General features: G+C 33.8%; 3 protein-coding genes and 1 pseudogene across 4 annotated transcripts; 1 reads left to right on the top strand and 3 right to left on the bottom strand.

The window, feature by feature from the left end:
- The first annotated feature begins 1826 nt into the window (after window positions 1-1826).
- LOC18040968 (protein Simiate) lies at window positions 1827-4110 on the top strand. 2 transcript variants are annotated; one of them, XM_006435176.2, is made up of 6 exons: window positions 1827-2127; window positions 2230-2278; window positions 2377-2503; window positions 2614-2684; window positions 2782-2854; window positions 3663-4110. In XM_006435176.2, exons 1-6 carry the CDS (start codon window positions 1932-1934, stop codon window positions 3774-3776), a joined length of 630 nt encoding a protein of 209 aa, XP_006435239.1. In that variant the 5' UTR covers window positions 1827-1931; the 3' UTR covers window positions 3777-4110. The 2 variants fall into 2 exon arrangements, with proteins under 2 accessions (XP_006435239.1, XP_006435240.1); XM_006435177.2 differs by having other exon boundaries at window positions 2611-2684.
- A 226-nt stretch (window positions 4111-4336) lies between these two features.
- On the bottom strand, window positions 4337-5822 carry LOC18040967 (UPF0496 protein At1g20180). Its single transcript, XM_006435174.2, has 2 exons — window positions 5669-5822; window positions 4337-5529 (listed from the first exon to the last, which is right to left on the bottom strand). The coding sequence occupies exons 1-2, from the start codon at window positions 5715-5717 to the stop codon at window positions 4466-4468; spliced, it is 1113 nt and encodes a 370-aa protein (XP_006435237.2). The 5' UTR covers window positions 5718-5822; the 3' UTR covers window positions 4337-4465.
- Window positions 5823-9730: 3908 nt separating this feature from the next.
- Window positions 9731-11871, bottom strand: LOC18040966 (probable cinnamyl alcohol dehydrogenase 6). The gene is made up of 6 exons (XM_006435173.2): window positions 11621-11871; window positions 11396-11509; window positions 11059-11286; window positions 10512-10803; window positions 10182-10335; window positions 9731-10064 (listed from the first exon to the last, which is right to left on the bottom strand). The coding sequence occupies exons 1-6, from the start codon at window positions 11713-11715 to the stop codon at window positions 9865-9867; spliced, it is 1083 nt and encodes a 360-aa protein (XP_006435236.1). The 5' UTR covers window positions 11716-11871; the 3' UTR covers window positions 9731-9864.
- A 2555-nt stretch (window positions 11872-14426) lies between these two features.
- LOC18041077 lies at window positions 14427-17463 on the bottom strand (annotated as a pseudogene).
- Window positions 17464-18009: the final 546 nt, after the last annotated feature.

Below are 18009 nucleotides of genomic sequence, written 5' to 3'. Positions count from 1 at the left end.
TCATAACTTCTCACACTGCATCAGTGGCCAAGAAATATTATGTGTTCTTGAATACTTGCTAAACACACATGCGGAGGTTAAAAGAAACCGGTCAAATATTTTAAGAATGGATTAAAATTGTGTGAAACTTTGAATGCAGGACATGTATTTTGCTTTATCAATTAAAAATTAAACTGTTAACCACTATCCACAAGTACACATCTTGTAAATTACGGGTGTTTTAAATAAAATTATTGAGGATACAAAAATACAAAGATTGAAAGATAACAGAAAAAAAAGGTTTCTAAATAATGAAAGTTTATTAAAAAAAATCTAATGAATAAAACTAGGGTTTTGAGTTCCTTTTATACTAATCCTAAATATAATGAATTTATTAAAATAAGCAAATTTGAAATATTGTTTTAATAAAATTATCCTAATTTAAATAAGGAAATCAAAACAAATGGCAATGGGGATGGGAGGGGAGGGGACCAATCTCCCCATACCCATCCCCGATATTTTACATATGTCCCCGTCCCCTCCCCGTCCCCGTCAGAATTGCTTGAGAGAATCCCCATCCCCTCCCCGAATAATAACAGGGGATCCTTGAGGGTCCCCGGTCCCCGAATAACTAATAGTCTAATACATTTTTTTTATTTTCGATTTTAAATTAATCATATTAAAATAAACTCATACCGCTATTGTAAGCTCGTAACCAACTTTGACAACACATTAAGGCCTCCAATGTGCTTGGATGAAGTCTGTTATGGTATGGGCTCACAACTCTACTACTAGTGTTAAAAGCTGATTCAGAAGCAACTGTTGTAATTGGAATTGCCAAAATATCTCTAGCAATTCGAGCTAATGTAGGATACCTATTAGCATTTGTCTTCCACCAACTCAAAATATTAAAATCTTCCATCCGAGGTATAACTTTCTCATCTAAATATGAATCTAATTCATCTGCAACAACTGCACAATCTCCATTGTTTACATAATCATCAAAACCTATCATCCATTTGGTTGCTTTCTTATAAGAATCCCCTGTAGATCTAGTAGAAGAACTACTACCAGTATAATCAAAGCAATAAACAGTTGGTGAAAACTTCAATTAATACTCTTCAACTAATTCCCGGCAAAGGGTGACCACTTTCCCAACATACAACTATTTTGATATTTATTATTTTTAACAATATTTATAATTTTGTTATTTATTTATTAGTAATTTTAAAAATAAAAATAAAAATTAAAATTAAAATGGGGAAATGGGTAGGGGATGGGGATTCCACCTCATCCCCGTCCCCTCCCCGAATAAAAAATTGGGTAAAAAATTTTCCCCGTCCCCTCCCCGAAAAAAAATTTGGGTATAAAATTATCCACGTACCCTCCCCGAATGGGGAAAATCCCCGAGGGTACCCGTCCCCGTGGGGATTTTTGCCATCCCTAAGTAAAACGACGCAACCTCATCTAGATTTAGTTTATCTTATCACAATTTACGAAATAGTATATTGTACATAAAAACAAACATTTGTACCCTAAATTATGATCTCTTAAAAATACCCTGCTCATCTCAATAAACGGTCCTACATCAATTATTAAAAAAAACATATGGTAATGATTATCTTTATATAGTTTTGAAGGTCTTGGTATTATTACTTATCAACGTGTTTAAATATTGAGGGAGGTAATGGGTAAAATAAATAAATAAATATTGAACGAGAGCCGCTAACTAACGTGTTGAGCTCAGATGGGCCTGCAGTCGATGTTAAAGCCCAATTATTACAGGTTCTGAACAAAATAGCGTACTAGGCCCGTGAGCTACGATCCGACACCGCTGCTTTCCGAAAATGAAACAAGACTTTCGAAATAAACATTTACACACAACTGACCGAGCTTCTCCAAAAAAAATTGTACGGACGAGCCGCAGCTCTGAAATCTCCCGTTAGATTTCAATGAACGATCACAACGTCTACCAAACAAACAATTCAGAAACTGAAGAAACACCAGAGCAAGCACAGCAAGAACGAGAAAAAGAAATGCAAGATGATGAAGAGGAGTTGCATAAGTTACTGCTCCCTAATGTACACGATCTTCCCCTCACTCCTCCCTCCGCCATTGATTTCAATTTTGTCGCCTACTTTGCTCCAGGTACTTATTTACCCTTTTAACCCTCACCGATTAGCCCTCTATAATCTTAAACCCTAGCTAAACCATTAATTTTTTTTCCTTCTAAAAATATAAAATTGACAGATTTTTTGAAACCGGGACATGACCAGTTCGTTTACCGCCATGCGAACGGGTGAGATTTTTCGATTTAATTAAATCTTGAATTGTCAAAGTTCGATTATTTATGAAGTCTAATTTTTGGTCATTCTTTGGTTAATATGAATTCTGAAGTTTGTGTGTAATTGGATTGGCTCCTACGCACGTGGCTTTTAAGGATGAAGGTGGAATCACGGCCGTTGATTTTAATGTTGGCAAGTCTGATCGTAGTGGTTTTAAGGTCACCGGAAAGCGAAAGAAGGTTTTTTTTTTTTTTAATAATTTCCATACTCTGTACGTTAGCATTTTAATTTGCAAATGTGGGAGGGTTTAGTTCCGTAATTTTTTTCTTTTTTTATATATATTAAGCAGAATGCACAACACTTTGAATCGAACACGGCTGTATGTAAAGTGTGCACCAATAATGACTCATATATTGTGAGGTAAAATTGTTTCTATTTCTTTCTTTTGATTTTTTTGGATACTTGATTGTTTTTTCTTCTGTTGTTTTAGTTTTGAAAAATAAATTGCCTTTCACAGGTGTTGTGTTAAAGGCTCTCTGTTGGAAGTGAACAACAGATTAATCAAACAGCCAGGATTGCTTAATTCATCGGTGAGGATTACTGAATTGTTAATGTCCTGAATGCTAATTGTTGGATTGCATAATATGGAAATCGCGCACATGGGCATTGTTTCGATTATTGTATGTGATATTATCATGTTTTTGACTTTACAACCTCTTGCTTGTTATCTTCATATTGGTCATTATCTTTTCATTATTTGTTTAACCATCATTTTGTTTTCTTTCTCTTTTTTGTACAATGTGGACTAAAATCCCAAACTGAACACTCACCACGACGGGAGAATCAAAAGTTATCAGTTGGCTTTCGTGATAAATCTTTAGGTTTCAGTTCATAAGCCATCATTAAAATGTTGGTCACACAGAGTAACCTTGACCCTGCCTTTTCTTATTCACATGCTTGTACGGGTTGCTTGTTGCTTCTATGATGCCGTCAAGCATAACAGAATAAGCATGTGAATTTCATGAGGTGAAGAAAACAGTCTTCTGTTTGGCTTCATGACTAGTTCTGTTATTGAGCTAAAACGAGTCTTGACTGGAAATTTTGGAGTTTGGAAGAGTAAAGTTTTTCCATTTGGTGATGCCACAAATCCTTTTGCCACTGATGGAAGATAGCTACAACTAATATTTAATTGATGTGTATGTTGTCAGCTGGACATGTCATTATTGAGTTTGTTATTTTTGAAGTGTTTAATTAGCTATTTGAATAGCTTCAACTCCCTGCTGGACTTTGTTCTTGGAATCAACTAGCTCTTTATAGACGAATTATGTAAACACGTAAAATTCCACTTATTTATCACACCTTAAGTACTGTAATGCGAATCTGTTGACTAAATTGCAGGCAGATAGAGAAGGATACATTGCGATCATCATGCCTAAACCGGCAGATTGGCTCAAGATCAAGAGTTCATTATTGGGCCTTGAAGACTACAAGAGAAAGAGAGAAGAATGCTAAATCATTGAATGCTTTGGTTCATCCTGAGGCAGTGAATAAGATTAGCTGTTCACACAAGTGCTTCTGCTTTTAAAAATTCCCGCATCGTCAGTTCTTGGATAGGCCTTGCAATGTCGACATAGCAATTTTTTAAACGCAAGTATATTCATGTTCAAAACCATTTTTGTATCCCATTAGAATAATATGATCAAGTGTAACTTAGGCTTCTTAAGTCAAATTTCTTGCGATCAATTGTAGCATTCTTTGATTCCTATTTATAAGCTTCCTGATTATTCAAATAATAGGTTAAATTGCTTGTTACAAGTTGAAGGAGACTAAAGTGGACTAACCCGTTACCCGCTTGTTTAGTTAAAAAGTGTAATATAATGTGTTTTTATTCCAATTCTATCATATTTCTCCGAAGTGAAATAATAATGAATGAATCGTTAAAACGACAGATACCATACTGCAGTATGAGCCACGTCCGTTTCAATCCTCTGACAGCTCATGTCAGCAGTGTCACGCACCACGAAAGCAAAAACAAAATGAAAATGAAAAATGGATACCACTTCTTTCCCCGATTTAATTGATATTCATGGGATCCATGAAGTACTTATTTTGGAAATGGTTAATTTCATGTACAAGGCCGCTATCACACAATCATGAAATTTATGATTAATTATCTTCAGAAAGGAAACCATGATCAAAGATCATGGGCATGACTTATCTTGATGCACCATTATCTCCTGTAGAACAAGCCTTCTAGATCTATTGATTGTGAGAAAACACAAGCAAATATGATCCTCAAGCTCCTTTAACTGCTCCAGAAAGCTAGATTCATGCATATGAAATTCCTTCATAACCTCCTTCAATATTTCAGAGTTTCCAGACCTAAAACACATCCTAGCAATGTCTTTCCGATGCTCTACTTCGTCGTATAATCTCCTCACCATCCGACTAATCGTGCCAAAATCGTTGACCAGTATATAAACCCCCTTGGCCGCAACATCAAGCTGGGCAGCAAATTTTTGAAGCAAACTTGTCTTGGGACCACGACGAACCAACTTCGTGAGCTTTCTCTTAAATAAAGCTAAACAAGGAACCATTAGCCCAGGTGCTGCCACAATACCAACCATGCTATGGAGTACAAAGACCAACAATGCTATCAACAATGCAGTTTGAGAAATTACTAGACTATATGCTCCCACCTTCTTCAAAAGTTTATTGAATTTTGCTCTCCTTCTAATCTTCTTTCCTTTGGATGTCAAACTACTGAATAACAACATTTTGCCATGATGATAATCGCGAAATTGCACCATGCTAATGATCGATAATGGGTTCTTTGACGACGCAAATGCAGCCAGATGTTTGAATGTAGCTCGACAGTCATGCATATTTTCACTTATCTTGATCACTCTTTGGATTCTTCTATAATTAGCGCGAGTTTGATGGACGCTTCGAAGGAGTAATTGACAGACATTGTAAGCCTCTACGCTGGCTTCAAAGTAATCCATGAGAAGGTGATGGAAACGCAATCTCTCTATCATTTTCATTAGGGTTTCTTGCTGCGGTTCCAAAAGATAGTCAGAGAGATGGACATAGAAAGAAACTGAAGATGTTGATGAAAGTCCATTAAAGCTTGTTCTTGCGGCCAGCTGGCTCTGAGCTTTGCTCCACATTTCAACGTAGGATTTTGTTCTGAAAGCTTCCGTGTATTCCTCATTGATGTTTGACCTGCTGCTCAAGCTATCGCCACACTGCTTTTGTGATTCACCTGAGACACAAAACAATCATTATACTTTCATGAAATCAAATCACTCTCATCTTTCAAACCCAAAACTAAAGCCCTATTTCATAAATCTCTTGAAAATTTTTCAAAAACAGTTAACCCCATGAAGCTTAAAAAAACTCACCTGACCTAGTGAAGGGAGATTTCAACTTGTCCCACATAGACTTTCTCATTTGATTGGCACAGATGCAAAGATTCTCAAATATCTTATTCTTGACATACAATGGGCTAAAAATTATAATAATGAAATTAAAAAAGGAAGAGTTTAAAGAAGCAGGCAAATGAGGCACTATGTATTGATATATATAGAGGCTACTTGCTTGAAGAAAAGTTAAGAGGAAAAGGAGAAGATAAAGAGATGGCCGTTAGCACCGCCTCAATTTTGTTAATGACTTTTGTCACACGGTAGCCCTCGCTCACACGGTGCGTTTTTGTACGTGTAATGCATTGAGACGATGCTTTTTGAGATACAAGTGCATTAATAGTTTATCTATCAACATGGATATATAATGATTATTTGTTGGTCATTCTCTTACGTTACATATGTCTAATGCTTCTCCGAGTTTTTATGCATTAATACTGCAAATAAAAAGTAACTTTGTTATACACACGTATTATGCTCTAATTTAAAAGGTGATGCGTTTGTGTAAAACTTTCGAATCACATGCACGTACAGTGGGGATAGCCGGACGACAGTTGATTGCTGGATCAGCAAATATTCAACTGTTATTCTCAAAAGCAATGTATATAGTCTGAATTCTTATAACAAAAAATCTCCAAAAATTGATCAAACACGATCAAACTCGCGTATAAATAAAAAAATCTTGGAAGGTCCCAATTCCCAAAGAGAGAATGAAACATGAAGAGAGGATGAATTCTTTCGTTAGGACTTGACGTTTGATATTTTGTATTTTTTCAATTTGCAACTAATATTGATTTTAGTTATGTTGATTTTTTAAAGATTTTGTGTTATAGGTGCATTTATTATCATTTAGTGCTAAAATTTTACTACAGGTAAACTATTTACACTCTAAAATTTATTCTAAACACTTTATACACTCATTCAATAAATTTTAAATAATAATTTTTACCATGTACACTCTTTCAAATGCCAAAATTATCCTTTGTTAAGATCATTTCATTAACTATTTATTTTCTTTTCTCTCCTCTTCTACAGCCTTCTTTTTGCTTCATCCTCAACCACTCTTCTATTTCACTAGAGAAGAGCAATATATAGTTGGCTCATTATCCGGCAAAAATCTTGTATGTTTTAGTATTTATTTTGCTTTTTTGTCCCTTCACTATATGTAAGGGAAGGCACTCACACTTCGTATCTTCTGGAGGATTTCATGATATAACAAATGGGTCAAGACCAAAAATATGTTCCGTAAAAATTGGAAGAACCAAATTAAGGTGCGTATTATGAAAGAGCTTTATCTGATGAATGGCTCTTCGTTGGTACATTTTCTTTACTGGAAGAGATACTTCACTCGAGTATCTTTAATGCATTGGTTTTTCCTCTTATTCTTTAGTGTAGAAATACATTGATTCAACCAATTGTGTACTTGTATTAGATATCTGTTGAGATCGTTTGTAAAATTTATGTTTGTACTGTACTGATTTTCACTTATGGTAAATGAAATGTTAGTTTTTTTTAAAAAAAATTAATTAATTACTTTCACTTTGCACCCATAAGACCAGAAGCACTCGCACTCTGTAGCGATCCAAGCACCAAACAACAATGAATAAAAGAATCACTGTGAAATAATAGAACAACTTGGCTTTTAACATCGTCGGAATGTGTATTAATAACAGTGGCAGTTTATTGCGTGAGGGAAGGAAAATAGGGAATGGAGTACAGATGTGCAAAATGGAGACTTCGGAACAAGGACTCTGTTTGTGCAATGCTTATCTAGAAACATTCGCCTCATGAAATGTTAATTTATTTTCTTGCTTTCCATTTTCCTCAACATTCCAATTTTTTCATTTTACAATCATTTTACAATTATTATTTACAGGAGAATTGCATAGCAGTAGCAGACGACTACATAGTCTACATTGACGTGAAATCATGGTAAAAATAAGAAAAATGAAATTTAATTTATGCTTTTTATAATTAATTTAGATTATCGGTACTTGCCGAGTTTCCCAATATTACAATTATAATATATAAATAATCATAAAGACAAAAAAGTTTGAGATTATTAACGTGGTCATCCATTATCTTTACTCAACAAAGGGAACCAATGGAGAAGGTCATTGGCTACCCGGTCGACAAAGAGCAACCTTACTTTCCAAGATCTACACTAACAACCTAACTTTGGTTCCAATGAAGAAAATCACTGTGATGATGTTAGCTTCGGTCTTTACAGGGATGCAAACAAATCATATTACATGTGTGTTAAGAGTAATAGCATTTTCTTGGATTATATTAATGTCCTTGGTAGTAAATTTAGTAAGTATAAATTTTTATGAAAATTAGAGTATTCAAAGTATAAATTAGAACCAAATGGTTGTGACTCAGTTAGCAGCGCATGCTGAGTTTGTGAAAAGAGCTATATATCGGGTTCGATATCCACTAAACACGTCATTTGGGAGGCGTAAAAAGCCTTAACTGTGACTATACCCCGAATTCGGATTAGTCGGGATCCAATGCGGTCGCCGGATACCGAATGACTTACACACAAAAAAAGTATAAATTAGAGTGTAAATAGTCTCATCCTTTTATTACATACATATTCTTGTCAAATATCTACTGATCACAACCTTATAAAATATCAACACAAAAAGATAAGATAAATCCAAATCCTTTTTCAATACCTCTTAGTTCAAAATTTTTAACAAAATAAGGAGGGGTAGGGGTTTTAGATGAGACAATTTTAATGGGATTATCCAAAATAATACATTAAGCATTTTGAAATCACTCTTATTTGTCATGTTTAATTATAGTTAAATAAGTATATTTATAATAAAAGTAATGGTATGCTTGCAATTGTATCTTAAATAACATATCACTATTTCAATAATTGTCATATTTATGTTAGGTAATAATTAACTTTTGGTTCTATTATTAATTAGATAATTTTACAATACCAACAACATGAATAACACATCAAATGTCATATTAATCGAGATAAAGTATTTATACTTCTACTTTACAATCATAACCATTATTTATGTATTAAGTAAGCTTGTCCCACCTAAGAGAAAATTAGAGAATTTTATACATTTTAGTTGTAAAAATAAGTTAATGTTACTACCTAATAATATGGTGGAATTATTCAATACAAAGCACTAATCTAAAAGTAGCTATCTAATAATAAAAAATGATAGTATATGAAATAAGCGAGTGGTGATCAATAATTATTTTTAAATTTATTATAAATTACATACGATAGTAACCTAACACAACGGTGACTATAATTCTCCTATTAAAAGTTCATTTTCGACCTCTTATTTTCTGAGTCTATGACAACATAATTAATTAATGACATACGTTATCTTTGCTTTCACTCATTGTTGTCCTGTCTCCCATGGAAGCAATGGAGTGTAGAGTCTTGAGTCTACTGTTAACACTATTATTATATTTAAATATAATGCTAGCAGTATACTGTGCACACACGTACGTGGTCATGGTGATCAGGCACGTCAAGGTCGAAGGACATGGTCCCCATGGACGCAACTTAAATGATTTCAGTCCATAAGCCGTATATTCCAAATCTGATGGCGTTCGTTGCCCGATCGGAAAAGGATATTATATCTCAAAAGAAATTAAAGACTCGGCCGCAATATGGTTGAGATTCATTTATATTTGATAAATTGACAAACAATTAACGGTTGATTTTGTATATCAATTAACCAGAAACTGCGTTGGGGGCTTGATCAAAGAATTTCAAGGTATTCAACAAAAAAATTAGTTTATTAGGTGGGGTGAGATATTCTTTTTATAAATTTAAGTATTTTTTTTTATTAGTCAATATAAAATACAACTCAATAGTTTCTTTCTCGGACGAAATCACCGCTGAACCCTGTTCATTTCATCCGAGCTTGGTCAAGAATTTCAAGGCATTCAATTCAAAAAATTAATATTTTAAGTAGAGTGGCCTATTCTCATAAACTCAAGTACCTCCCATTTATTAGTCAATGTGAAACATAACTCAACAAACTGAAAACACTGCTTAACTACAATTTACAAACCAATTCATTGCTTAATTTTCAAATAAAAGGATACTCAATATATGGCAAATTAAAGTGCCAAATCAAGGCACATGCATATACGTACGTATGTCTTTAATTAATAAATTAAGGTTATCGAGTGGCTTACTCCCTGGCGCCGCCGGCAATGTCGATTACGAAACGATATCTAACATCATTTCTTGCAAGGCGGTCTAATGCTTCGTTGATTTGGTCTGGTTTGATGACTTCAATGTTGCATGTAATATTGTACTTGCCACACACATTCATCATCTCTTGTGTCTCTCTCATTCCTCCTGTCATGCTTCCCTTCACACTTCTCTTCCCTGAACAACAAGTGAACAATTTGTTCGATTAATTCATTCATATACGTGCATTTCTTTTAATTTTGTCAATATACATATATGTAACTGGGAATAGATTAATTGATGTCAATAATTTACCAAATATCAGTGGGAAAGAAGGCAGTTCAAAAGGGGCTTCTGGTGCACCCACGACCGACAAAGTTCCATTTACTTCGAGCAATTCCAAGATTGGCCCAAGTGAGTGCTTAGCTGACACTGTGTCCAGTATAAAATCTAGGGTTCTCTTGCCCGCCTGTCACCAAGCGCAAGTAAATATATATTTCTAGCTCATCAGAATTCATAAAGCCAGCATATTTATCTTTAGTATTACTATTTGGGATTTGTTCTACAATTAATGGTTCTGGAATATTAGGATATATAACTCGAGAAGCCAATATAAGTGGAAGGATGAGATCAAATATAATTAACCTGCATTTGCATAGCATTGGTGCTGAGTATGAACTCATCTGCACCCAAGAGCTCTTTAGCCTCTTTCTCTTTGGACGGAGATGTGCTGATGACGGTCACGTGATGACCAAAGGCCTTGCCAAATTTAACTGCCACGTGTCCCAGACCTCCTAGACCCACGATTCCAATCCTCTTCTTCGCCGGTGAGTCTATCAAATTATTGTCTTTCATGGGGCAGAACACCGTGATTCCCGCACACAGTAGCGGTGCTGCTGCGTCCATTGCTATGTTCTCCGGTACGTGCACCACGAACCTTCATGCATGCCCATCGAATCGATCCCCACAAGATATATAGATATAGGGCATTAATTATGATTCTTCTCGATGCAGACGTATCAATTAATACAACTTTTTTTTTTTTGACTGAAAGTAAAAGCAATAACCTAACAGGGGCAAAATATGTTGTGTTATCTGCCCATTTCGCTGTCAGAAACCATAGTGCTGCATTATTAAAGTAAAGCGACAAAAATGTCACAAATTATGAAAGAGGACGAGACCCACCAATTACCTGTAATCAGCAACCAACATTTCAGAGTAGCCACCGTAAGTGATGCTCCCATCCCAAAAAATGCCATTATAGGTGAACTGGATTTTGTCACAGTAGTTTTCTTGCGAGTCTTTGCAGAACTCACACTCCATACACGCCGCCGCCAAGCACCCAACTGCAGCCCTATCTCCCACCTTGAAATTCTTCACATTGCTTCCGACCTTGGTTATTATCCCAGTTATTTCATGTCTGGTTGCAAAAATTATGTGAATATATATATATATATATATATATAACGCGTTAATTGATTCAGTTGGTAAAAGTGAAACAAGATCATCCAAACAGATATGTATAGTACCCTGGAACAACGGGATACATGGTGATTCCCCAGTCGTTTTTGATATGATGGATGTCGGTGTGGCAAATTCCACAGTACAAGATTTTTATGGTCACGTCATTCACACCATTCTCCCTGGATTTACATATAATCATGTCATGGAGAGACATTTTTCATTGGATAAACAATTATAGAATAAAGTAGACATGTACTTATTATATATATATATATATATGGTACAAGTACCTTCGCTTGAAGATATAAGGAGTAATCTTGCCGGAGGGATCATGAGCGGCCCAACCAACAACGCTCTGTGTGTGATTTGGAGTTGTTTGAGCCATGCGAACCGGAATTAGATCGAGAGATGGTGAGAACTCAGGATTGGAAATTATATATGTCTTCCTGTTTCTGTTTTAAGATATACATCTACATATGAATGTGTGTGGCCATATTTGGTTGGGATATAAAGAGAGGACAGGCTTCTGTTGCTTTCAAAATAATGAACCTCAACTAGAATGAATTGAATATACACGTCATACATTAATTGGAAACGTTTACGGTGCGCGAATGTTGTTTTCACTTTTCACAGTAAATACTAAATACGCAGCAAGTGTTTAATTACATTATTCCAGTCAATTATTAAATAAATTTTTACTGGTACATATTTTTCTTTGTCATTTACTATGCATTTGTTTTGGCTGCCCATCAACTATTCAACTCGACCACCACTGCCCAGTTAAGCTACTGGGTGTTTAGCAACAGCTCATAACATGGCTGTGGCAGCATACTTGACTGAAACTTTTTTCTCTTAATTTCAAGACAAAGCAAATCATATACCTTAGTTTGGGGGTGGGAAAAAAGAATTGAAAAGCAAATTAAATTATTAATTTGAATAAGAGTATTTAATTTGTCCTTAATTTGTTTTTTTAACAAATAAAAATAAGTGTATTAAAATAGTACGAATTATCTTTTCAATTAAAATATTATTTTGATTTACTTGTTAAAATAATAGATCAAATTAATTACGTTGACTCTTTTTGAGGAATTATTCATGACAAGACATAAATGACCAAAAAAAAAAAGGTCTCTTTTTTCTCTTATATTTGGTGCTGGTTAGAGCATTTCATTTGACATGTGAAATGTCTCATATTCATTAATTATGCAATGTAATTTCAGCGAATGATTCTATTTAATTGACAAAAAATGGAAACCATTGGCTAAATACACCCCCCCCCCCACAAAAAAAAGAGTTGGACTATTGGCACCCCTCTCATCTGCTTATAAAAACTCATTTTTAATTATATTCATTTTATTTTTGAAAATACCTTTTTTTTAGATACACTTTTCTAAGTTCTTAATTTTTATTTGATTTGTTTTCTTATTAAAATTCAAAGTATTATTGTGCTTTTTTTAATTATTTTCAATTTTATTATTAATCTACACACAAATTAAAAAGTTATATGGGTGATAAGTTTTTTAGTGTTAATCATTGGTTGAAATAACACATATTTCAAATTATAATTTCAAAGCAATTTTAAGTATAAAAATATTTAATCAATAAGAGATTAAAAGAAAATAATAGATTATTTTAAATTTGTACAATTTATTTTAGTTAAATAGGAAGTAACATATATAATGTTTTTTAAAGAATTGATTGTGAATTAAGTAATTTGCTAGAAAAAAAAAATTTATGTGCTTAATTTTTTATTGTTCTTAATTGTAATTTTATTTAAAGTGGGGTTTTGTAAGAAAAATGTAGGGGTGCCAATAGCTCCACTCAAAAGAAAATTGGACTAACTACAGAAAACTCGATGGAGCCTATGCCTAAGCCCAAACATTTGGTGAAGCCTACTTCAATATTTTTACTTTGCTTAAGCTTCTAACTTTATTTATTTATTTGTTATCAACAATCATTGTGTTTTGTTACTGGTTTCCTTTAGAAAGAAAACCCAAATTTCTTTAATTAGCTTTTTTGAAAACCCACCAAATTTTCTACTCTAGAGAAAATCATACAACTCAGCTGAAAGATAAAATCTTCAATTATGTATAAAAATAGAATTTCATAGAATTTAAAAATCATAAGTAGGTAAAAGCGAAGATAAAACTCGAAGTCTATAGGAGCTCTACTAAAAGAAATCTCATAATTAATAAACATATTTACTGCGTGTTGACTTATTTTTTTTTTTATTATTATTATTATTAATTCTTTTATACAGAGATTGTTACTGATATTATATTAAACATTACAATTAATATTTACAAACATACTAAATAACAAGGACTTCCGCCATACATTAACTCACTGAAGCACTTGTTCAAATTCTTTAAATTCTCTCTAATATTCGAGGAATGCATATTCTACTCACATTTCGTAAGACAGATATTACAATTAATATTTACAAACATACTAAATAACTAGGGCCTCCGTCATACATTGACTCACTAACGCATTTGCCCAAATTCTTTTTACCTTCTCTAATATTTGATGGGTGCCTACTCTACTCACATTTCACAAGACAGAAACAATCTCCACTCAATTAGCTAATAAGTCATATATTGACTCACTGAGTGCCTACTCTAGTCACACTCAATTAGTTGATAAGTCATACATTGACTCATTGAAGCACTTGCTCAGATTCTTTAAACTCTCTATAATATTCGATGGATGCCTACTCTATTCACATTTTGCAAGACAAAGTTTGTCTCTACTCAATTAGTTGATAAATGAGGAAGTACTGAAATTAACCTCCATAAGGCTTTTATGGAGGCTCGAACTCTTGCACCCATCAATTATAAGTGCAAAGATTCTCCTATTAAACCACAGACCCATTGATTATTATTATTATTATTTTTAATGTCAGGAGAAAGAGCCGACAACAAAATCAGTTATTATTTTTTCATGTAAGTTTCAATTGAGGTCAAAATTGTAAGTAGATTGAAAGGGTTTTAATGTTATCAGACTTTTTAAAATGGTGGCCTCTGCAATTTAGAGCGTGCAAACATGTTAGACACTCGAAAGCAACTCACAAAAGCATTAGACAACAAAAAAAAAGAAGTAATAATAATTACTGTGGAAGGCAATTAGTTTCTTTTTCTCATCAGAGACAACTGCATTTTTCTTCTCTGGCTGCAAGAATGGCTGCTCCATTAATCAGGTTCTGCAGATCAGGTCCAGTAAAACCAGGTGTTCTTCTAGCAGCTTTTTCGAACTCCACATCCTGAGCAGGTGCCTTTCGTCCGGAGTGCACCTGTAATAAAGGATATTGTCATAACTTGAGAGAAATTTTATACATTGTTCAAAACTGGAATTAAACTAGCAAGCTATTTACAGCTATATGTTCTGAATATAGTCCCCGCCAAAAGAATATATGCAGCAAGTAAGTTAATTGAATTAGAAGACCAGAGCATAATACCCAATAAAGCATGGTGTCACTACAAGGGCAAACTTCGTTTCAAAAATATTGAGTGAAAACTGAAAACCAATCTACAATATATATGAATGCATATTGCATTTCAATCAGCACACCACAACCCTATCAAAGCAGTGTAAGCAATCTTGTACACATGCAATGTAACAACATCCATCCCCTGTCCGTAGTTTCTACGCTTTAATAGACCCAACTGTTATAAATCAATAGCTTAGACAAGCAAATAAGAAAATAATAAAGTTACAACATGGAATCGAAGGCCAGCAAACTTTGTAGAGAACTAACCTGAAGAATCTTGACTCTACCAGCAACATCAGGCCTATCCACTGTAACTTGCCTATCAAATCTCCCAGGCCTCAACAAAGCAGAATCAAGAACATCCGGTCCATTAGTAGCAGCCAGTACAATAACACCAGAATTACCAGAAAAGCCATCCATTTCAGTCAAAAGCTGATTAATAGTCTGCTCTCTTTCATCGTTTCCTCCTCTAAGCCCTGCTCCTCTCTGTCTCCCCCACAGCATCAATTTCATCAATAAGCACAATACATGGTGCCTTCGGTTTGGCCTTCTCGAACAAATCCCTCTTTCTGGGTGCGCCCACACCAACAAACTCTGGGGCAGCACAAGAGAAAAATGGCACGACGGCTTCTCCAGCAGCTGCCCTAGCCAAAAAAGTTTTCCCAGTTCCTGGTGGCCTAACTAATAAACACCCTTTTGGAGTTTTAGCGCCCAAAGCTGGTTACTTATCGGGGTTTTTAAGAAAATCAACTACTACTTGTAATTCCAATTTTGCTTGATCAGCACCAGCCACGTCAGTAAATGTGACTCCAGTTTCGGAACTTCTTGGACCTTTGATTTAAATCATCCAAATCCTTGGGCCCACCGAGGCCACCGGCAGCCGGGCCCACCTTGAGCCCGACGGAACAAGAAAAACAATCCGGCGAAAGCTAGAAACGGGAAAAGTAAATTCCCAATAAAGTTAAAAAGCCCGTCACCAGAATCGCCCTCGGAGACTGTTATATCAACGCCCTTTCAGTCTTAAAAGTAAATTCCCAACTGGTCAAAATTAACACAGTTCTTCCAAATGGCGTCCGGGACGAAATTTGGAAATTGGATTTAATTGATGTCCGGGCCATTCGGTCCAATCTTTACCTTTCAAACTTCAAAGACCTTAGACCCCCATAAGTCCCAAAATAAATAACAATAATAATAAAATTTAAGACCAACATAAATTTTTTAATTATTGTAATTTCAAATTTATCGTAAAATTAAATTACGACGACAAAGGACAGAAAAAAGGTTTCAACGACCTACTCCTCTTCAATTTCGTTTTGAAGGAAAGAAACATACTCATAATATTTTCTCTATTGAAATTAAGTTTTTCAATAATTGTAAATAAATATAAGAAAACGTACCCCAAGTTTTACCTAACTTTTTTGATATTTCTAATTTTTAAATCGAACATCCATTAAATATAAAGAGACATCAATGACTAGCGTCGCGGTTTTTGGTGTGCCCCACTTTTTTACGGCTGTGACACGAAGATATATACAGAAATATAAGATTTCAGTCGGTTACACTAATAATTTATATGGTTGAAATAGAAAGTAGCAATTTATAAAATTATTAATTTATGCCACCGGGATTGGATTGTGAAGAAGTTCGACCTCTATGTAATGTGGCTCAATCAAATCACTTTCCATAAGTCTAGACCGATATAGTTATATTTCTTCGAATCTTTAACATAGCTAAAAATTATAAAGTAATGTAAAATATAATAAAAATTAAATCAAGTTGTCAATAAATCTAAGCATTAAAAAAAAAAATACAAAATCTTCCCTTACTTTCTTTTTTTATATTTTAGATTTAACCCGTGTATAATTTTTGAATAAGAGTTTACGCAGTAATATCATTAACAAAAATAATAAGAAAATTAGTGTGGGTTATACCTCAATAGTGTTGAGCATGTCAAATATGATAGAATGTTGTTGTTTCTATGCCTTAACTTAATTTTAGAATGAATCTATGAGTTATACTTCAATCCAGATTTAGGAAGCGACTGTTCTAGTTTCAACTTAATTTTTCTTGTTGCTTTCAGTATAAGTTGTCCACAATCAGCACGTTTGCCACTATTTCCTTCAACACTTCCAGTTAGGCATCCTCTTCTTCTTTAATCCATACTCATCTTGTTCATTGGCTTGAGTATTATCACCTCCATTTTCCATTCCTATTCAAAGTTGATGTCACACACTTTCATTAACAAAAATAGAATATTTGTATAATACTGTAGAACTCATGTTCAATCATCATTCCATTACTTGACCAAACAATTGAATATATACCATAATCAAATAAATTTCATAAAACAACCATCTAAAATATTCACGTCTTAAACAAAAAATGAACACAACACATATATAATTATAAAAATAACTGCAATATTCAAATTCAAACCAAAAAAAAAAAAAAAAATTGAATTAAGAAATCCTAAGTGCTGTGGCTGCCCCACCACTCATTAAAACATTTTCTAACATTTTGTAAGGTTAAATTGTTCTATCATGTTGACCGCTAGTTTGATGAGCCAACTTGACCTGCAGTGTCATAGTCAACATCGCTTTCATTACTAACAAATTGGTCTATGTTATATTCCATTGGATCCATTGACATCTCTCTCCCAATAAGATTAGGTAAAAAATAATAAGTAGTTATTATTACGTATTGTGTTGTTAGTAGATAAAAAGGACTTCTTAAAATTATCTGCAGAACTTTAAGAATTTCAAAAGATAGCTTTATTAGATATTTACATTTTTTTATTATGAATGTTTCATGTTGAACCACTGCTCATGGTTAATTAAATTATTAAAAATATAATAAGTGAAAATTATATTAACATTTCTTTTAAAATATAATAGATAGTATTTATTAAATATTTTAATATTATACCATTTAAATTATAACTAGTCAATTTTAATTTTAAACAGAAATTATATAAGTGATGTTATACATCATGGTGTATGCCCGTAGGGTAACACCGTACATAAAATCACGCGCTTCACAAATAACATGATATTGTGGCACATATAATACGAATCACGATCTGCTATTTGTTGAACAATTTTTTTACACACACACAATTTTATTTCACTTTGCTTTTGTGGGCCTAAGCCTGATAATTTTTATTTGTTAAGCGAATTTTGGGTGCACAAA

The sequence above is a fragment of the Citrus clementina genome, unplaced genomic scaffold (assembly GCF_000493195.1).
Source record: "Citrus clementina cultivar Clemenules unplaced genomic scaffold, Citrus_clementina_v1.0 scaffold_5, whole genome shotgun sequence".
Classification (NCBI taxonomy): Eukaryota; Viridiplantae; Streptophyta; class Magnoliopsida; order Sapindales; family Rutaceae; genus Citrus; species Citrus x clementina.
Note: the sequence above shows the minus strand (reverse complement) of the source record. Positions and strands in the feature narration are given on the sequence as shown.

What these genes read in the sequence shown, in the direction of transcription:
- LOC18040968 (XM_006435177.2), top strand. Translation starts at nt 1,932, where the DNA reads ATGAACGATCACAACGTCTACCAAACAAACAATTCAGAAACTGAAGAA. An exon ending in GTTTACCGCCATGCGAACGG is followed by an intron (nt 2,279 to 2,376) that starts GTGAGATTTTTC and finishes TGAATTCTGAAG; the next exon opens with TTTGTGTGTAATTGGATTGG. An exon ending in TCACCGGAAAGCGAAAGAAG is followed by an intron (nt 2,504 to 2,610) that starts GTTTTTTTTTTT and finishes ATATATATTAAG; the next exon opens with CAGAATGCACAACACTTTGA.
- LOC18040967 (XM_006435174.2), bottom strand. Translation starts at nt 5,717, where the DNA reads ATGAGAAAGTCTATGTGGGACAAGTTGAAATCTCCCTTCACTAGGTCA. An exon ending in ATCTCCCTTCACTAGGTCAG is followed by an intron (nt 5,530 to 5,668) that starts GTGAGTTTTTTT and finishes TTTGTGTCTCAG; the next exon opens with GTGAATCACAAAAGCAGTGT.
- LOC18040966 (XM_006435173.2), bottom strand. Translation starts at nt 11,715, where the DNA reads ATGGCTCAAACAACTCCAAATCACACACAGAGCGTTGTTGGTTGGGCC. An exon ending in CCAATGCTATGCAAATGCAG is followed by an intron (nt 10,336 to 10,511) that starts GTTAATTATATT and finishes GCTTGGTGACAG; the next exon opens with GCGGGCAAGAGAACCCTAGA. An exon ending in TTCTTTCCCACTGATATTTG is followed by an intron (nt 10,065 to 10,181) that starts GTAAATTATTGA and finishes CTTGTTGTTCAG; the next exon opens with GGAAGAGAAGTGTGAAGGGA.